Source organism: Petromyzon marinus, chromosome 63 (assembly GCF_048934315.1).
Source record: "Petromyzon marinus isolate PM22_M1 ecotype Great Lakes invasive population chromosome 63, UKy_Petmar_22M1.pri1.0, whole genome shotgun sequence".
Classification (NCBI taxonomy): Eukaryota; Metazoa; Chordata; class Hyperoartia; order Petromyzontiformes; family Petromyzontidae; genus Petromyzon; species Petromyzon marinus.
This window is the reverse complement of record NC_133729.1, coordinates 7,573,304-7,594,204: the sequence shown is the minus strand read 5'-3', so window position 1 is coordinate 7,594,204 and position 20,901 is coordinate 7,573,304. Positions and strand designations below refer to the sequence as shown.

The 20,901-nt window shown below is 53.2% G+C and overlaps 1 protein-coding gene across 2 annotated transcripts in view; it reads left to right on the top strand.

The window, feature by feature from the left end:
* The first annotated feature begins 355 nt into the window (after window positions 1-355).
* Window positions 356-20,901, top strand: part of LOC116957842 (glucose-6-phosphate isomerase-like) — a 33,403-nt gene continuing 12,857 nt past the window's right edge. The window contains exons 1-10 of one of the 2 annotated variants that reach the window (XM_076053927.1): window positions 356-594; window positions 941-1,162; window positions 5,275-5,365; window positions 7,278-7,346; window positions 11,179-11,298; window positions 12,415-12,498; window positions 13,089-13,235; window positions 15,336-15,407; window positions 17,002-17,046; window positions 17,604-17,657. In XM_076053927.1, the coding sequence (XP_075910042.1) occupies window positions 1,035-1,162; window positions 5,275-5,365; window positions 7,278-7,346; window positions 11,179-11,298; window positions 12,415-12,498; window positions 13,089-13,235; window positions 15,336-15,407; window positions 17,002-17,046; window positions 17,604-17,657 (810 nt within the window). In that variant the 5' untranslated portion in view covers window positions 356-594; window positions 941-1,034. Of the gene's footprint in view, window positions 604-940; window positions 1,163-5,274; window positions 5,366-7,277; window positions 7,347-11,178; window positions 11,299-12,414; window positions 12,499-13,088; window positions 13,236-15,335; window positions 15,408-17,001; window positions 17,047-17,603; window positions 17,658-20,901 lie in introns of both variants that reach the window. The other variant, XM_076053926.1, reaches the window with a different exon arrangement.

Below are 20,901 nucleotides of genomic sequence, written 5' to 3'. Positions count from 1 at the left end.
AGGCGTGCGATGTCAGCGCAGTGTTTCAGGCGGCGGACACTTGAGCGACGCTCCGCTCGGATGCCTACAGCGCCCTCCGACATTGCGGCGGAGGATCCGGAGGGCTGCCGGCCCGACCGCGATGTGATCTTGGTGCGCTTTCCTCTCGGCTTTTGGTGACGTCGACGAGGATTCTTTGAGGCTCTTCTCCCGAAGCAGCTCTTTCGGATTCCGTCTGCTCGTCAGGGGCGGAACCTGGCAACTGTCGCGGTCGGCGACGTGAACGCTGATCCATTGCTCCCCGTCAGCAATGTCTGCCCCAAATATTTCAACGCCACTACCCCCCCCCCCCCCCTCCCGGCCGCCGCTCTCCGCGGCTATAAAAAGGTTCTCTGCAGATCCCAGTGCGGCGAGATAACCCTAAGCCGGCTGCTGTTGAGCGCCCGCTCGCTCCGCTCCACCTCTCGCTCCACCTCTCGCTCCACCTCTCGCTCCACCTCTCGCTCCACCTCTCGCTCCACCCACCCTGCCTGCCGCTCGAGTGACCGGGACACGCGACTCGTGGCGGACACCGAAGTCTGCGGACCCCGCTGCGTGCAGAGAAAACGGGAGACGGCGAGGGTGGTGAGTGGGTGGTGGTGGTGGTGGTAGAATCCCGGGTGACGTTAAGAGGGCGGCGTGCGGGGAGGGCGACTCTAGCAGACTCACGGGAGATCCGAGTTGAACCCCGGAGGGCTCTCACCGAAACACTCCAGGGCACTTTTTGATCGAGACGCCCGGGGGAGTGATTTTTCCCGGGTACGTTTTTCGGGAGACTTTATTTTTTGTAACTTTAAAGACCGGGGAGACTTTTCGCGAGTCTCTTAACGAGACTCTCTCAAGGAGGTTGATTCCCGGGAGACTCGAAATCCATCGGGGAGAGCGCCAGCACACCCCACTGCACCCCCCCCCCCCCCCCCAGGGGCAAGGGAGACGTCTCGAGGAGCCCACGACTACCAACCACCACGACCACCACGAACAGCAGCACCAGCAGCAGCAGCACCACCACCAGCGCCATGGTCCTTCCAGCCCTGAGCGCCGAGCCGACGTTCAAGAAGCTGTGCGAGTGGCACGCGGCAAACGCCTCCGCCCTGCACATGCGCTCGCTCTTTCACGACGACCCCAAGCGCTTCGACAAGTTCAGGTGAGCAGCAGCAGCAGCAGGAGGAGGAGGATGAGGAGGAAGGGTGGCAACGAGGTGAGGAGATGAGCACTTGGGGTCGAGCCAGGCGGGGTGGGGTGGGGGAGGCTGTGTAAGGTGAAGTGGCCGAGCTTCTCGGCGACCGCCGGCTGAAACTCGCGCGAGAGAGAGGGAAAGGTGGAGTGGAAATCGAAGAGAATTGGGGCGTGGTGTCTGTGTGCAGTGTGTGGTATGTGTCTATCGGGTTGCATGTAATGTCTTTGTGCGGTGTGTTGATTTGTGTGTGTGTGTGCCATGTCTGTGTGTGTGTGCAATGTCTGTGTGTGTGTGCAATGTGTGTGTGTGTGCAATGTCTGTGTGTGTGTGTGCAATTTCTGTGTGTGTGTGCAATGTCTGTGTGTGTGTGCAATGTGTGTGTGCAATGTCTGTGTGTGTGTGTGTGCAATGTCTGTGTGTGTGCAATGTCTGTGTGCAATGTCTGTGTGTGTGTGTGTGCAATGTCTGTGTGTGTGTGTGCAATGTCTGTGTGTGTGTGTGCAATGTCTGTGTGCAATGTCTGTGTGTGTGTGCAATGTGTGTGTGTGTGTAATGTCTGTGTGTGTGTGCAATGTGTGTGTGTGTGTAATGTCTGTGTGTGTGTGCAATGTGTGTGTGTGTGTGTAATGTCTGTGTGTGTGTGCAATGTGTGTGTGTGTGTAATGTCTGTGTGTGTGTGTGCAATATGTGTGTGTGTGTGCAATATCTGTGTGTCTGTGTGTGTGTGCAATGTCTGTGTGTGTGTGTGCAATGTCTGTGTGTGTGCAATGTGTGTGTGTGTGTGCAATGTCGTGTGTGTGTGTGTGCAATGTGTGTGTGTGTAATGTCTGTGTGTGTGTGCAATGTCGTGTTTGTGTGCAATGTCTGTGTGTGTGTGCAATGTCTGTGTGTGTGCAATGTCTGTGCGTGTGCAATGTCTGTGTGTCTGTGTGTTTGTGTGTGTGCAATGTGTGTGTGTGTAATGTGTGTGTGTGTGTGCAATGTCTGTGTGTGTGCAATGTCTGTGTGTGTGCAATGTCTGTGTGTCTGTGTGTGTGCAATGTCTGTGTGTGTGTGCAATGTCTGTGTGCAATGTCTGTGTGTGTGTGCAATGTCTGTGTGTGTGTGTAATGTCTGTGTGTGTGTGTGTGCAATGTGTGTGTGTGTAATGTCTGTGTGTGTGTGTGTGTGCAATGTCTGTGTGCAATGTCTGTGTGTGTGTGTGCAATGTGTGTGTGTGTGCGATGTCTGTGTGTGTGTGTGCAATGTCTGTGTGTGTGTGTGCAATGTGTGTGTGTGCAGTGTGTGTGTGCGATGTCTGTGTGTGTGTGTGCAATGTCTGTGTGTGCAGTGTGTGTGTGCAATGTCTGTGTGTGTGTGTGCAGTGTCTCTGTGTGTGCAATGTGTGTGTGTGTGTAATGTCTCTGTGTGTGTGTGCAATGTCTGTGTGTGTGTGCAATGTATGTGTGTGCAATGTGTGTGTGTGTGCAATGTCTGTGTGTGTGTGTGCAATGACTGTGTGTGTGTGCGTGCAATGTCTGTGTGTGTGCAATGTGTGTGTGTGTGCAATGTGTGTGTGTGTGTGCAATGTGTGTGTGTGTGCAGTGTCTGTGTGTGTGCAATGTCTGTGTGTGTGTGCAATGTCTGTGAGCGACGATTATCCGAACCGTTCCCTGGGTCTCCCTTAGGTCGTCTCAGCCTCAAAACGAGTAACCTGGCCCCGAGTGTAAACATCGCCACTGGGGAGACAAAGGCGGCCGGGCGTGGTGCTGGCCACCCACCCCGTCGCGTGCCGCACCGCCGACCATCGCCGGTGCCGCTCGGCACTTTATGAACGGCGCTTGCCCCGCTTGCAGGCTGTTGCAGGCTGTAGCAGGCTGTTGTAGGCTGTTGCATGCTGTAGCAGGCTGTTGCAGGCTGTAACAGGCTGTTAGCAGGCTGTTGCAGGCTGTTAGCAGGCTATTGCAGGCTGTAGCAGGCTGTTAGCAGGCTATTGCAGGCTGTTGCAGGCTGTAGCAGGCTGTTGCAGGCTGTTGCAGGCTGTTAGCAGGCTATTGCAGGCTGTAGCAGGCTGTTTGCAGGCTGTTGCAGGCTGTAGCAGGCTGTTAGCAGGCTGTTGCAGGCTGTCGCAGGCTGTAGCAGGCTGTTAGCAGGCTGTTGCAGGCTGTGTTTTTTCTGCCTGCGGGGTGTCTGCAAGAACCCTAGACCCGCTGGGGAGGCTGCTGACTTAGGGGCCGAGCTAATTTGGGTGCCCAACCTTTGGGCGAGTTATTTAATTATTAACGCGGCTATTTCTGACCGTGTGTGTGTGTGGGGTTGGTGACCCTTACAAGATAATATCATATGTGTGTGTGTATATATAGAGGGCCAGACACTTGAAACTGCGCTCAATGCCTATGTAAGGGTGTCTGTGTGGGTGTGCGCGTCTGTCTGGGTGTGTCTGTCTGTGTGTGCAATGTCTGTATGTATACACACACACAGGGGAGTCATCTCGGGCTGTTACTGGTAGGAACCTCCTGGTTACTACATCACCAGCAGCAGCCCAGAGGGGATTATTGTGTCTGTACATCCGTCGTGCATCCAAAAATGGGTGGGGTGGGGCTGGGTGGGGAGGGGAGGGTGGGGTGGGGCTGGGTGGGGAGGGGAGGGTGGGGAGGGGAGGGTGGGGAGGGGAGGGTGGGGAGGGGAGGGTGGGGAGGGGCTGGGTGGAGGGTGGGTGGGGAGGGGAGGGTGGGGAGGGGCTGGGTGGAGGGAGGGTGGGGAGGGGCTGGGTGGGGAGGGGCTGGTCACCCCGTGGTGCCCTTATAAAACTCAACGTTTAACCTACTCACGCCGGCTTGTGCCCGCCCTCACAGTCGGGCATATTTGCGGAATACACCACGTGGTGCCGCCGTTGACCCTGGCCATTGAGCGAGCAACCCAACGTTCCTACCAGCTCCCTCCGCAGGAGAATGTGTTAACCCGTCACTTGCCAGCAGCGAGCCTTCGACACTTCACGTGATAGCCTCGAGGTGCACCTAGCCTGGCACGCCAATACATCTATAACTCCTGGTACTGTACAGTGATCTCCTGCAAGCAGAGAACCTTCAACAGTTCACGTGATAGCTTCAAGGTGCACCTAGCCTGGCACAGGCACTGCGGTAACATCACTGGCAATGAGTGGCAATTGCTGTTGTAGTGTCTCTGTATGTCTGTGTGTGTGTCTGTGTGTGTCTCTGTGTGCGTCTCTGTGTGTCTCTGTGTGTGTGTCTCTGTGTGTCTGTGTGTCTCTGTATGTCTCTGTGTGTCTGTGTGTGTCTCTGTCTGCGTCTCTGTGTGTCTCTGTGTGTCTCTGTGTGTCTCTGTGTGTCTCTGTGTGTCTGTGTATGTCTCTGTGTGTGTCTCTGTGTGTCTCTGTGTGTGTCCCTGTGTCTGTGTGTATCTCTTGTGTGTCTCTGTGCCTGTGTGTATATCTGTGTGTGTCTCTGTGTCTGTGTGTGTCTCTGTGTCTGTGTGTGTCTGTGTCTCTCTGTGGGTGTCAGTGTGTGGGGAGCGGTGGTATAGCGGTTAGCGCGCTGCGCTATGAACCCGAGTAAGATTCCCACTCACGGCCAACATCAGTGATGAAAATCTAAAGTAGGTTCTGGGCCTCCCCCAGGTCGACTCGGCCATAAATTAGTCCCTGGTACGGTGTGTTAAAAGCGTCACCACTGGGAAGACAAAGGCGGCCGGGGCGCGGCCCCTCACAGCATGCGCCATTCCGGCCTTCGTAGGCACCGCTCGCGAACGGCTCTGTGTGTGTGTGCAAGGCCATCAGCCAGGCCATCAGCCAGTCCATCAGCCAGTCCATCAGCCAGTCCATCTGCCAGTCCATCAGCCAGTCCATCTGCCAGTCCATCAGCCAGCCCATCAGCCAGTCCATCAGCCAGTCCATCAGCCAGTCCATCTGCCAGTCCATCAGCCAGTCCATCAGTCAGTCCATCAGCCAGTCAATCTGCCAGTCCCATCAGCCAGTCCATCAGCCAGTCCATCAGTCAGTCCATTCGTAGGCGCTGTTCGCGGACGGCTCTTGCCCCAACAGTCTGCTCAAGACTACCCGGGCGACCTTTGTCTTTGTGTAGCACGGTGCTGAAGACCGAGGATGGGGAGCTCCTCTTTGACTACTCTAAGAACCTCATCAATGAAGAGGTGATGAAGATGCTCGTGGATATGGTAAGGACATCGCCAACACCTGCAGAGAGACACTGCACTGCCGGTCCATCAGCCGGTCCACTAGCCAGTCCATCAGTCAGTCCATCAGCCAGTCCATCAGTCAGTCCATCAGCCAGTCCATCACCCAGTCCATAAGTTAGTCCATCAGCCAGTCCATCAGTCAGTCCATCAGTCAGTCCATCAGTCAGTCTATCAGTCAGTCCATCAGCCAGTCCATCAGCCAGTCCATCAGCCAGTCCATGAGTCAGTCCATTAGCCAGTTCATCAGCCAGTCCATCAGCCGATCCATCAGCCAGTCCATCAGTCAGTCCATCAGGCAGTCCTTCAGTCAATCCATCAGCCAGTCCATCAGTCAGTCCATCAGTCAGTCCATAAGGCAGTCCTTCAGTCAGTCCATCAACCAGTCCATCAGCCATTCCATCCACCAGTTAATCAGTAAGTCCGTTAGCTAATCCATCAGCCAGTCCATCAGTCAGTCCATCAGTCAGTCCTTCAGTCAGTCCATCAGTCAGTCCATCAGCCAATGCATCAACCAGTCCATCAGCCGGTCCATCGGTCAGTCTATCAGCCAATTAGTCAATCCATCAGCACCCAGTCCATCAGCCTGCGGGCAACTCAGCCAGTCTTTGGGTCAATTGGTCACCGCACCAACACAACACACTACGTGTGCTGGTCGACTCGGCCTCAAATGAGTGCCTGGTGCGGTGTGTTGTAAACATCGCTACTGGGGAGAGACGAAGACGGCCGGGCGTGATGCTGGCCACCCACCCCCTCGTGTGCCACAGTGCTCGGCCTTCCATAGGTGGCGCGGGGCGTAGTGTTTCTTGACGAGGCTCGATCACTATTGCAACTCGCACCACCCTACAATAAATAAGTACAGGGGCTTTTTTTTATTACTAGTTCTGGGTTAGATCGCATGAATGCACGTGGCGCAAAACCCGCCACCGCCTGACACGGCCGATTGCCAATGCTTGTCGCGTGAACGGAACTGTGGCAATTCAGACCCCAGGGGGCCATAGTGCTGCTGCCCCCCCCCTCCCCCTGCCCTCCCCCCCTGCCCTTCGCGTGCCGTGCCGGCCGCCCTAGGTAGGCGCTGCCCCTCGCTAACGGCACTCGCCCCGACGCGTGGCAAAGCCTCCTCCTCCTCCTCCTGCTCCTCCTCCTCCTCCTGCTCCTCCTCCTCCTCCTGCTCCTCCTCCTCCACCCGTCGATAGCTCGTAGCCAGCGGGGACGGTGGCTACCCACGTGGCAGCTGCTCGCACTCGTTCGCCCATTCATTCGCCCATTCACCCATTCGTTCACTCGTTCATTCACTCGTTCATTCACCCATTCATTCACTCATACATTCACCAATTCTTTCACCCATTCATTCACCCATTCATTCACTCATTTATTCACTCATCCATTAAGTCACCTATTCATCCACTCATTCGTTCACCAATTATTTCAGCCATTCATTCACCTATTCATTCACCAATTATTTCACCCATTTATTCACTCATTAATTCACCCATTCATTCACCCATTCATTCACCAATTCTTTCACCCATTCATTCACTCATTAATTCACCCATTCATTCACCTATTCACTCATTCATTCACCAATTCTTTCACCCATTCATTTACTCATTAATTCACCCATTCATTCACCCATTCACCCATTCATTCACCAATTATTTCACCCATTCATTCACCCATTCATTCACCAATTATTTCATCCATTCATTCACCTATTCATTCACCCATGCATTCACCAATTGTTTCACCCATTCATTCACTCATTAATTCACCCATTCATTCACCTATTTATTCACTCATTCATTCACCCATTCATTGACTCAATCAGTCACTCACTCATTCTCTCTCTTGTTACCCTCTCACCTCCCGTGCCCCCCCCCCCCTACCATGGCAGGCGAAGGCACGTGGCGTGGAGAAGGCCCGTCAGCAGATGTTCTCTGGCGAGAAAATCAACTTCACCGAGGTGAGGGATGAGCGGCGTCTGGGCCAAACTTCCCGGGACGGTGTTGGCAACACTTGACACTGGTGTTTGCGTCGCCGTGAAAACGAGTGCCGCTTTGGGCACCACGATGGCTATGAGATGTTGACTACCTCACCTGGTGTGCAGGAGGTCGTGGGTTCGATCCCCACCATGACGCCTGCTGCTGCTGTATATTTGGAGTCTGCGTGTCTCTCTCTCATCATCATCACAGTGGCTAGGAGATGTTGACTACCTCGCCTGGTATACAGGAGGTCGTGGGTTCGATCCCCACCATGACGCCTGCTGCTGTATATCTGGAGTTTGCGTGTCTCTCTCTCTCCCCGTGGTCGCGTGGACTTTTCTCCGGGTCCTCCGGGTCTTTCCCTCCACGTTTAAAATCAGTATTTGTCTGCGATATTATTTCCACGCGATGAGCCACTTCGTTGAGCTGTCATTTGTGGCCAGGTCGCTTCTGGAAGAGAGCCACGTGGCTCAGTGGGGCCTCACCTGGTAAAATAAAACGTTGAGTTTTTGTTGTACGTGTGATGAGTGGAGGAGGTTCACGAAGCATGTTGCCAGGGATTTGGAGGCAGTCGCCCTCCAGCAACAGCGGAGGGCGGAGGAGCGACAGCTCACAACAACGAGCGGAGCGCCGGGCGGCTAAAATGCAGCGAGTTGGCACAGTAGGGGGTACAACAGCTGGTGGTGCATCTATCGGTCATCTCAGTCGGCCAAGCCATGGCACCTGCTGGGTCTGTCCCGAGACCTCCTCCTGCACCTAGCCTGGCACAGTAGGGGTACAACATCTGGTGGTGCATCTACCGGTCATCTCAGTCAGCCAACCCATGGGCACCGGGCTGTGTTTTGTGACCTCCTGCCAGCAGCGAGCCTTCGACACTTGACGTGACAGCCTCAAAGTGCACCTAGCCTGGCGCAGGCGCTGTGGTGACGTCACCGCCACTTAGTGGTGCAGCGGTTACCGCGCTGCGCCACGAACCCGGCGGCCTGAGTTTGATTCCCCGCTCAACGACCACGCCGGTGACGATTATCTGAGACCGGACCTGATCCATCCCCAGGTCGTCTGGGCCATAAATAAGAATAATAAAAATGTAAAATTGCGGCATTCCATCCGAGGATTCCAGTGCGCAAATGCATGGGACAGCGGGAAATTAAAAAAACAACAGAGCCAACTGACCACACGAGAGAGTGTAGGCTCAGTTTAAAGAGATGGCTTTGCGAAGCGGACTTAGATTTATCTAGCGACTCTGATTTGCCCTGATGTCAAGTGGCACGGCGTTCCACGGCTTGTGGCTGCCACGCGAACAGAAGCACGGATCGGCAAAAGAGCGCAACCCGCAGATCCGGGGAGTAGCTGAGCAGTTGGAGATCAGAAGATCTTAAGGACCATAATACAGGTGGGATCGCGTAAATATGTAAATGTTGTGTCGTTAAACCCGCCACCACCCGACACAGCCAACTAGGTAAGGGTTGTCACGTAAACAGAACGTGCACAATTCGTCACTAGTACAGCACTAGTGTGTAGTGTATAGTGTAGTGTATAGTAGTGCATTGTGTATAGTGTAGTGTATAGTGTAGTGTATAGTATTGTATAGTGTAGTGTACAGTAGTGTAGTGTATAGTAGTGCATAGTGTGATATACTAGTACAGCACTAGTGTGTAGTGTATAGTGTAGTATACTAGTACAGCACTAGTGTGTAGTGTATAGTGTAGTGTATAGTAGTGTAGTGTATAGTAGTGTAGTGTATAGTAGTGTATAGTGTATAGTAGTGTATAGTAGTGTATAGTGTAGTATACTAGTACAGCACCACACCGGTGTGTGTTGGAGAGCCAAGCCACAACATTTACAATCTGAGTACGACGTTTCGCTGGTAATTACAACCAGCTCCATCAGGCGACAGCCAGATTGGCCGTAAATGTTGTGGCTTGGCTCTCCAACACACAACCGGTGTGCTGTACTAGTATACTACACTATACACTACTATACACTACACTATACACTACTACTACACTATACACTACACTATACACTACTATACACTACACTATACACTACACTATACACTACACTATACACTACACTATACACTAGTGCTGTACTCGTGACGAATTGGCCACGTTCTGTTTACGTGACAACCCTCACTAGTTGGCTGTGTCGGGTGGTGGCGGGTTTAACGACACAACATTTATATATTTACGCGATTTAACCCAAAAGAACCTCTATTATGGACGATATTGGTTACGAAAGCCTACCACGTGTTAAACAGATCTTAAGGAACTCGATGGAATATATAAATGTATTAGTTCCTGCAAGTAATGTGGGGCGGTGAGCCCCTTTAAAGCCTTGCAGGTCAATAGCGGTACCTTAAACACCACTCGGAATTTGATCCGGTAGCCAATGAAGGGGAGTGCCGGATTATCCTCGTAGCAAAAGTAGCTAACTACATATGTAGTAGCTAGATATGTAGTAGCTGCATATGTAGTAGCTACATGTGTAGTAGCTGCATATGTAGTAGCTACATGTGTAGTAGCTACATGTGTAGCAGCTGCATGTGTAGTAGCTGCATGTGTAGTAACTGCATATGTAGTAGCTACATGTGTAGTAGCTACATGTGTAGCAGCTACATGTGTAGCAGCTGCATGTGTAGTAGCTACATGTGTAGTAGCTGCATGTGTAGTAGCTGCATGTGTAGTAGCTACATGTGTAGTAGCTACATGTGTAGTAGCTACATGTGTAGTAGCTGCATGTGTAGCAGCTACATATGTAGTAGTAGCTGCATGTGTAGTAGCTACATATGTAGTCGCTACATATGTAGTAGCTACATGTGTAGTAGCTGCATGTGTAGTAGCTACATATGTAGTTGCTACATGTGTAGTAGCTACATATGTAGTAGCTGCATGTGTAGCAGCTGCATGTGTAGTAGCTACATGTGTAGTAGTAGCTGCATGTGTAGCAGCTGCATGTGTAGTAGCTGCATGTGTAGTAGCTGCATGTGTAGTAGCTACATGTGTAGTAGCTACATATGCAGTAGTAGCTACATATGCAGTAGTAGCTACATATGTAGTAGCTACATATGTAGTAGCTACATATGCAGTAGTAGCTACATATGTAGTAGCTACATAAATGCTTTCAAGCTATCAACTCCGGTTCAGTGATTCTGCACTTGCTCTATTACTATAGTACTACACCGCCTTCGACTTTTACGAACGAATGAGTGTTTAAGGTTATCGATTTGCCGTATTATCCGGCTGTATAGCAACTGAAAACAAATACAATAACTTTACTGCGCAAGTTAAAAGATGCGCGTGTTTTAATATTTACGTGTGTTTAAAAAATATATATAATTTAGGGCCCCCTTTATTAACATCGTCACACTGCAGGCCCCGCGCCTCGCTCCATCCGGCACTGGGGATGATCCAACGTGTCGGAGCAGAATTCCCAACGGTGCCATGCAGGCGCTCCGACGCTGACTCGGAGAGACCGGTCCGTCACGCCAGCGGCGTCATCCCCACTTCGACCACTGCCAACGCCTTCACCGGCTGGGCCGCCGAGCAAAGTCGTTCAGAATGCGGTTGAAGTGAGCGGATGGAGCCCCAGCAAAGCCTACCGCAGGAGAAACCCCCGCTGAGCGGCGGGCACGGTGCGCGGTAAACATTAACCGCCGGGGGAGACAAAGGCGGCCGGGGCGTGGTCGGCGCTGGCCGCGCCGAATTCGTCGTGCGCCGCAGTGCCCGGCGGCCTTCGGCTCGCCCCAGCAGTCTCGGTGAAGGCTACACGGTGGGCGGCACTTTTGTCTTTGGTGTGTGCGCTGAGCAGCACCGTGCGGTGCTGCACGTGGCGCTGAGGAACCGCTCGGGGCAGCCGGTGATGCTGGAGGGGAAGGACGTGATGCCCGGAGTGACGGCCGTGCTCGAGAAGATGAAGGCCTTCTGCCACGTGGGTACACACACGGAAGAGAAAGATCCCCCGTGTAGCCTTGACGGACTGTTGGGGCAAGTGCTGTTTAGCGAGGAGCAGCGCCTGTGAAGGCCGGCGTGGCACACGACGCACACGCGTACACACGCACACGTACACACACAGGTGTACACACACACACACGCGTACACACACACACACACACGCGTACACACACACGTGTACACACGCACACGCGTACACACACACACGTGTACACACACACGTACACACACACGCGTACACACACGCACACACATGTACACACAAACACATACACACACACACGCATACACACACACACGTACGTACACACACGTACACAGGTACACACACGTACACAGGTACACACACGTACACAGGTACACACACGTACACACACATACACAGGTACGCACACACGTACACACACACACACACGTACACACACACGTGTACACACACACACGCGTACGTACACACACGCGTACGTACACACACGCGTACGTACACACACGTACACAGGTACACACACACAACCCCGCGGCACGTCGTCGCGACGGGGTCCCGCAAGACGCGACGGGGTCACCGCAAGACGCGACGGGGTCACCGCATGATGCGACGGGGTCACCGCATGACGCGACGGGGTCACCGCAAGACGCGACGGGGTCACCGCATGACGCGACGGGGTCACCGCATGACGCGACGGGGTCACCGCGTGACGCGACGGGGTCACCGCGTGACGCGACGGGGTCACCGCGTGACGCGACGGGGTCACCGCGTGACGCGACGGGGTCACCGTGTGACGCGACGGGGTCACCGCGTGACGCGATGGGGTCACCGCATGACGCGACGGGGTCACTGCGTCGTTGCGCGGCGCTTTGGGATGCGCTTCCGCGGCCGTCTGGAACGCGCTCTTCCTTCCGATATCAGGAAGCCACAGAAGCTGTGCACTCTTAAGTCGTCATCTACATTTGACGAACTCATTTCTGTGTTTAGGTTGTTGTTGGCTACATACGATGCGAAAGAAGTTTGACATACAGTGCATAGCTACTCGCTAACAGCACTTGCCCGCAGCAGTCGGTCGAGGCTATATGGGGAACCTTTGTCTTTGTGCAGCGCGTGCGCTCTGGCGAGTGGCTGGGCTACACAGGGAAGCCCATGACTCACGTGGTGAACATTGGCATCGGAGGATCGGACCTGGTGAGATTCACCCCTCCACACACGCATCATCATCATCAGCAGCAGCAGCAGCAGCATCATCTTGACACCTATCAGCATCAACATGATCACACTCATTATAATCATCAGCAGCAGCAGCAGCAGCATCACACTCATCATCAGCATCATCATTACACTTATCAGCATTAATATCATCACGCTCATCATCATCAGCAGGAGCAGCATCATCATCACACTCATAATCATCATCATAGACTCACCGTCATTAACACCATCATTAACATTACACACTCATCATCAGCAGCAGCAGCATCATCATCACACTTATCAGCATCAACATCATCACACTCATTATCATCATCATATGAGCACCATCGTAATTTACATCGCAAACTCATCAACATCATCACGCTACCATCATCGACATCACACGTTCATCATCATCAACATCACAATCATCTACAACCCACGCATCATCATCATCATCCAGCCACACCACTCCGCTTCGTAAGCACGCTGCGCCGGCAGCACTTGCCCCAGTGGCCCGCGTGGGCTACACGGGCGGAGAGGGGGTGGCGCCTTTACCTTTATCTCTTTGGCCACGTGCGCAGGGCCCCCTGATGGTGACGGAGGCCCTGAAGCCCTACTCCGTGGGGGGTCCCAGCGTCTCGTTCATCTCCAACATCGACGGCACGCACCTCGCCAAGACGCTGGCCGGCCTGCACCCCGACACCACCCTGTTCATCATCGCCTCCAAGGTACCTGGCCATCGTGAGCCACTCACACCGCCCTCTTCATCACCACCCTGTTCATCATCGCCTCCAAGGTACACGGCCATCCATCGTGATCCACTCACACCGCCCTCTTCATCACCACCCTCTTCATCATCGCCTCCAAGGTACAAGGCAATCCATCGTGAGCCACTCACATCACCCTCTTCATCGCCACCCTCTTCATCATCGCCCTCTTCATCACCCTCTTCATCATCACCTCCAAGGTACCCGGCCATCGTGAGCCACTCACACCGCCCTCTTCATCACCACCCTCTTCATCATCGCCTCCAAGGTACCCGGCCATCGTGAGCCACTCACACCGCCCTCTTCATCACCACCCTGTTCATCATCACCTCCAAGGTACCCGGCTATTGTGAGCCACTCACACCGCCCTCTTCATCTTCATCAAGGCTTCTAAACTACCCGGCGTCCCGGCCATTGTGAATGTTCGAGACGTGGGGGGGTGTGGGTTGGTGTGACACACGCAGGTGAGTGTGGTGGTGTCTGCAGTGGCGGTGATGTTTATGATGACGTTGACGATGATGTCGACGATGATGTTGGCGATGACGACGGTGTTGACGATGTTGCGATGATGCTGATGTTGACGATGTTCATGTTAACGATGTTGATGTTTCGATTTAAAGCTTTCGTGACTGCAAGGATTCATCTTCTTTGGTTCTTTCGGTAAAGTCCCGTAGAATGAGAATACAATAATAAATTAATAAAATAAAATAACACAATAAAATTCTCACGACGTTTCGGCCACAACACAAGTGGCCTTCTTCAGGTGAAAGGAACAGACCTGTCGGGACGACAGAGCTTCAATGAACGTTGTTAAGATTCGTAGCATCTTTTTAAGCTGGTTTAGAGAAGTGAGGCACCTTGACAAAGGGGTTTACAAATCAAACAGGAGAATGTAGCATTGAAATAGCTGAGTGATTAGCTTGTGACTGGTCACAGAAATAGCTGTGTTAAAGTCAAAGCTTACACATCCACAGAGGCACCTAGTACAAATCAAACAGGATGCTAAATTATCCTGTTGACGATGATGTTGATGATGTTGATGTTGACGATGTTGATGTTGACGATGTTGATGTTGACGATGTTGATGTTGACGATGTTGATGTTGACGATGTTGATGTTGACGATGTTGATGTTGACGACGTTGATGTTGACGATGTTGATGTTGACGACGATAATGTTGATGATGTTGACGATGTTGATGGTGACGATGTTGATGTTGATGATGTGGACGATGTTGATGTTGACGATGTTGATGTTGATGATGTTGACGATGTTGATGGTGGCGATGTTGATGTTGACGATAATGTTGATGATGTTGACGATGTTGATGGTGACGATGTTGATGTTGATGATGTTGACGATGTTGATGTTGATAATGTTGATGTTGATGGTGACGATGTTGATGTTGACGATGTTGATGTTGCGATGTTGATGTTGACGATGTTGATGTTGACGATAATGTTGATGATGTTGACGACGACGATGTTGATGTTGACGATAATGTTGATGATGTTGACGACGACGATGTTGATGTTGACGACGACGATGTTGATGTTGACGATGTTGATGTTGACGATAATGTTGATGATGTTGACGATTTTGATGTTGACGACGATGATGTTGACGATGTTGATGTTGACGATGTTGACGATGTTGACGATGTTGTTGACGATGTTGTTGTTATTCTTAGTTTTTTCGGTAAAGTCACGTTGAAGGGAAACAACAAAATAATAAAATATATATAAAACAATACAAAATTGTATTGTTATATATATTTTATTATTTTGTTGTTTCCCTTCAACGTGACTTTACCGAAAAAACTAAGAATATGAATTACTGCAGTCACGAAAGCTTTAAATCAAAATTTGATGTTGTTGTTGACGATGTTGATGTTGATGATGTTTACGATGTTGATGTTGACGACGATAATGTTGACGATGTTGACGATGTTGACGACGATGATGTTGTTGTTGACGATGTTGATATTGACGATGTTGACGATGTTGTTGTTGACGATGTTGATGATGTTGACGATGTTGATGTTGATGTGGACGTGTTTAGACGTTCACCACGCAGGAGACCATCACCAACGCTGAGTCGGCAAAAGCCTGGTTCCTGGAGAAAGCAAAAGATGTGAGAGTACAGCATCCATGTGTCTGAGTGTCCATCCGTGTGTCTGTCCGTGTGTCTGTGTGTTCGTCTGTGTCCGTCCGTGTGTCTGTCCGTGTGTCTGTCCGTGTGTTCGTCTGTGTGTGGCTGTGTGTCTGTCCGTGTGTCTGTCCGTGTGTTCGTCTGTGTGTCTGTCCGTGTGTTCGTCTGTGTGTCTGTCCGTGTGTTCGTCTGTGTGTATCCGTGTGTGACCGTGTGTGGCTGTGTGTCTGTCCATGTGTCTGTCCGTGTGTTCGTCTGTTCGTCTGTGTGTGGCTGTGTGTCTGTCCGTGTGTCTGTCCGTGTGTCTGTCCGTGTGTTCGTCTGTGCGTATCCGTGTGTGACCGTGTGTGGCTGTGTGTCTGTCCGTGTGTCCATCCGTGTGTCTGTCCGTGTGTGGCTGTGTGTCTGTCCGTGTGTCTGTCCGTGTGTTCGTCTGTGTGTATCCGTGTGTGACTGTGTGTGGCTGTGTGTCTGTCCGTGTATTCGTGCGTGTGTGGCTGTGCCTGTCCGTGTGTGTCCGTGTGTCTGTGCATCCATGTGCCTGTGTGTTTGTGTCCATGCTGTCTGTGTGTCCATGCGTTGGCTGGGTCATGGAGCCCACATGCCCAGCCACCGCGTGCCCAGCCACCGCATGCCAAAGCAGCTTAGGTTTGGCCACATAGACCCAACTAAATGGGCACGACACGGGCTAGAGAAGAGATGGAGTGATGTAGTACAGGAGGATGTGGAGCTGAGTGGACTTGCCGATGAGCGGTACCAGCAGTGTCAAGATCGGCCTCTGTGGAGGAGGAGGAGGCTCGTGAAGGACGCTGCTGCTGCTGGGCAGTTGGAGGCAGTCGCCCTCCAGCAACAACGGAGGGCAGATGAGCGATGCTCACAACAACGAGCGGAGCTCCGGGCGGCTAAATCACAGCGAGTTGGCACTCGGTCAACTTGCATTAGCTGGGCCTGTCCCGTGACCTCCTGCCAGTGAGTCTTCGACACTGTCGGCTTCCGTGGATTGATCTGTGTGGACCAGAGTGTCACTTCAAGTAGAAGGCGATCTCAGAAGTAGCTCTGTAATATCTGCTTCCGTGGGAAGTTATTGACATGCACATCACCCGTAACCGCGCGTTTCCCGTTACCACGCCACGCATAACCACGCCACCCGTAACCATGGCGCCCGTAACCATGCTGTCCGTAACCACGGCGCCCGTAACCACGCCGCCTGTAACCAACCCGCCCGTAACCACGCCGCCCGTAACCACGGCGCCCGTAACCACGGCGCCCGTAACCACGGTGCCCATAACCATGGTGCCCGTAACCACGCCGCCCATAACCACGCCGTCCGTAACCACGCCATCCGTAACCACGCCGCCCGTAACCACGGTGCCCATAACCACGGTGCCCGTAACCACGCCGTCCGTAACCACGCCGTCCGTAACCACGCCGCCCATAACCACGCCGTCCGTAACCACGCCGTCCGTAACCACGGTGCCCGTAACCACGCCGCCCGTAACCACGCCGTCCGTAACCATGCCGCCCATAACCACGGTGCCCGTAACCACGCCGCCCGTCTCTTTTGTTTTGTTTCCAGGCTTCCGCTGTCGCCAAGCATTTCGTGGCACTCTCCACGAACGGGGTGAGTGCCGGCCACGCAACCAACCCCACCCCGCCCCCACCCTCCCACCCCTGGCCCCACCCCCACACCCCTGGCCCCACCCCCACACCCCTGGCCCCACCCCCACCCTCACAACCCACCGCCACCCCGCCGCAACCCCTGATTCCCAACCTTCCCCCTCCCTCCCACCCCTGGCCCCACCCCCAGACCCCACCCCTGCCACCACCACCACCCCCACCCCACCCCCTCGAACTCAGGTCACACGAGGTCACCTTGACATCACCTTGACACTTGAACTCAGGTCACACGAGGTCACCTTGACACTTAAACTCAGGTCGCACGAGTTCACATTCACATCACCTTGAGACTCGAACTCAGGTCACACGAGGTCACCTTGACATCACCTTGACACTTGAACTCAGGTCACACGAGGTCACCTTGACATCACCTTAACACTTAAACTCAGGTGCCACGAGGTCACCTTGGCACTCGAACGAGGTCACCTTGAGACGATGACCTTGACATCACCTTGACACCGCGGCTTGCCTTTCTCTCCGTGTGCGCCCGTTGTCAAACAGCCCAAGGTGCAGGCGTTTGGGATCGACACGGCCAACATGTTTGAGTTCTGGGACGTGAGTACGCATACACGCGCAGCGCCTTGGATTCACGGTTCGCCTCGGTGTCTAGGAGATGTTGACTAACCTCGCCGGGTATGCGGGAGGTCGTGGGCTCGATCCCGACCCTGACATTAAGGGGCGACTCGGTGTCTAGGAGATGTTGACTACCTCGCCGGGTATGCGGGAGGTCGTGGGCTCGATCCCGACCTTGACATTAAGGGGCGACTCGGTGTCTAGGAGATGTTGACTACCTCACCTCGCCGGGTATGCGGGAGGTCGTGGGCTCGATCCCGACCCTGACATTAAGGGGCGACACGGTGCCTAGGAGATGTTGACTACCTCGCCGGGTATGCGGGAGGTCGTGGGCTAGATCCCGACCTTGACATTAAGGGGCGACACGGTGCCTAGGAGATGTTGACTACCTCGCCGGGTATGCGGGAGGTCGTGGGCTCGATCCCGACCCTGGCGATGCCTACTGCTGTATATTTGGAGTCTGCGCGTCTCTCTCTCTCTCCGTGGTTGCGTGGATTCTTCTCCGGGCCCTCCGGTCTATCCCTCCACATTTAGAGTCGATGTCGCTCGTACTTGGCTGCTGTGCATTTCCACGCGATGACGATGAGCCTCCACTTTCGCTGAGCTATCATTTGTGATGGCCAAGGCCGCTTCTGACAAAGAGCTACACAGCTCAGCGGGGCCTTACCTGGTAAAGTTCAAAGTTCAGTCTCGATTTGAGGCTTTCGTGACTGCAGGAATCCATACTCTTTGGTTCTTTCGGTAAAGTCATCACGTAGGTAGAATGTTTATATATTTTATATATTGATTCATTTTATTTTGTACCTACGTTACTTAACCGAAAGAACCAAAGAGTATGCAAAGTTCATGTTTAGTATTACTCCGCGAAAGTGGAGTGCGCTTGAGTGTCGTCCACCCCTCCTCCACGCGACGCAGTCGGTTCATGAAGCTGACCTATCACGTGATAAGCTGCTTCAACAGCAACACCGGTGTAGCTTCTGTGTGGCCCTGTGGTGTTCTGCGCGAGTCTCTGGGTGAGTCTCTGGGTCTCTGTGCGTGTCTGTGATTCTCTGTGTCAGCGAGTCTCTGAGTGTCTCTAGGTGAGTCTGTGGGTCTCTATGTGTCAATGCGTCTCTGGGTGTGTCTCTGGGTCTCTGGGTGGGTCTCTGGGTGAATCTCTGGGTGATTCTCTGTCTGAGTCTCTGGGTCTCTGTGTGTGTCAGTGAGTCTCTGAGTGTCTCTAGGTAAGTATGTGGGTCTCTATGTGTCAGTGCGTCTCTGGGTGTGTCAGTGAGTCTCTGGGTGTGTCTCTGGGTGAGTCTCTGGGTCTCTGTGTGTGTCAGTGAGTCTCTGGGTGAGTCTCTGGGTGTGTCTCTGGGTCTCTGGGTGTGTCTCTGTGTGTGTTAGTGAGTCTCTGTGTGAGTCTCTGTGTCTCTTGGTGAGTCTCTGGGTCTCTGTGTGTGTCGGTGAGTCTCTGAGTGAGTCTCTGGGTGAGTCTATGGGTGAGTCTCTGGGTGTGTCTATTGGTGTGTCTCTGGGTGAGTCTCTGGATCTCTATGTGTGTCGGTGAGTCTCTGGGTGAGTCTGGATCTCTGTGTGTGTCGGTGAGTCTCTGGGTGAGTCTCTGGGTGAGTCTCTGGGTGAGTCTCTGGGTCTCTGTGTGTGTCAGTGAGTCTCTGGGTGAGTCTCTGGGTGTGTCTCTGGGTGTGTCTCTGGGTGGGTCTCTGGGTGTCTCTGGGTCTCTCGGTGTGTCTCTGGGTGATTCTCTGGGTGTGTCTCTGGGTCTCTGTGTGTGTCAGTGAGTCTCTGAGTGTCTCTTGGTGAGTGTGTGGGTCTCTATGTTTAAATGCATCTCTGGGTGTGTCGGTGAGTCTCTGGGTGAGTCTCTGGGTGTGTCTCTGGGTGTGTCTCTGGGTGAGTCTCTGGGTCTCTGTGTGTGTCAGTGAGTCTCTGGGTGTCTATAGGTGAGTATGTGGGTCTCTATGTGTCAGTGCGTCTCTGGGTGTGTCAGTGAGTCTCTGGGTGTGTCTCTGGGTGAGTTTCTGGGTCTCTGTGTGTGTCGGTGGTTCTCTGGGTGAGTCTCTGGGTGTGTCTTTTGGTGTGTCTCTGGGTGTGTCTCTGGGTCTCTGTGTGTGTCAGTGAGCCTCTGGGTGAGTCTCTGGGTCTCTGGGTGAGTCTCTGGGTGAGTCTCTGGGTGTGTCTCTGGGTCTCTGGGTGTGTCTCTGTGTGTGTCAATGAGTCTCTGTGTGAGTCTCTGTGTCTCTTGGTGAGTCTCTGGGTCTCTGTGTCGGTGAGTGTCTGGGTGAGTCTCTGGGTGAGTCTATGGGTGAGTCTCTGGGTGAATCTCTGGATCTCTGTGTGTGTCGGTGAGTCTCTGGGTGAGTCTCTGGGTGAGTCTCTGGGTGTGTCTATTGGTGTGTCTCTGGGTGAGTCTCTGGATCTCTATGTGTGTCGGTGAGTCTCTGGGTGAGTCTCTGGATCTCTGTGTGTGTCGGTGAGTCTCTGGGTGAGTCTCTGGGTGAGTCTCTGGGTGAGTCTCTGGGTCTCTGTGTGTGTCAGTGAGTCTCTGGGTGAGTCTCTGGGTGTGTCTCTGGGTGTGTCTCTGGGTGGGTCTCTGGGTGTGTCTGGGTCTCTGTGTGTGTCAGTGAGTCTCTGAGTGTCTCTTGGTGAGTGTGTGGGTCTCTATGTTTAAATGCATCTCTGGGTGTGTCGGTGAGTCTCTGGGTGAGTCTCTGGGTGTGTCTCTGGGTGTGTCTCTGGGTGAGTCTCTGGGTCTCTGTGTGTGTCAGTGAGTCTCTGAGTGTCTATAGGTGAGTATGTGGGTCTCTATGTGTCAGTGCGTCTCTGGGTGTGTCAGTGAGTCTCTGGGTGTGTCTCTGGGTGAGTTTCTGGGTCTCTGTGTGTGTCGGTGGGTCTCTGGGTGAGTCTCTGGGTGTGTCTCTGGGTGTGTCTCTGGGTGTGTCTCTGGGTCTCTGTGTGTGTCAGTGAGCCTCTGGGTGAGTCTCTGGGTCTCTGGGTGAGTCTCTGGGTGAGTCTCTGGGTGTGTCTCTGGGTGAGTCTCTGGGTGAGTCTATTGGTGTGTCTCTGGGTGAGTCTCTGGATCTCTGTGTGTGTCGGTGAGTCTCTGGGTGAGTCTCTGGGTGTGTCTCTGGGTCTCTGGGTGTGTCTCTGTGTGTGTCAGTGAGTCTTTGTGTGAGTCTCTGTGTCTCTTGGTGAGTCTCTGGGTCTCTGTGTGTGTCAGTGAGTC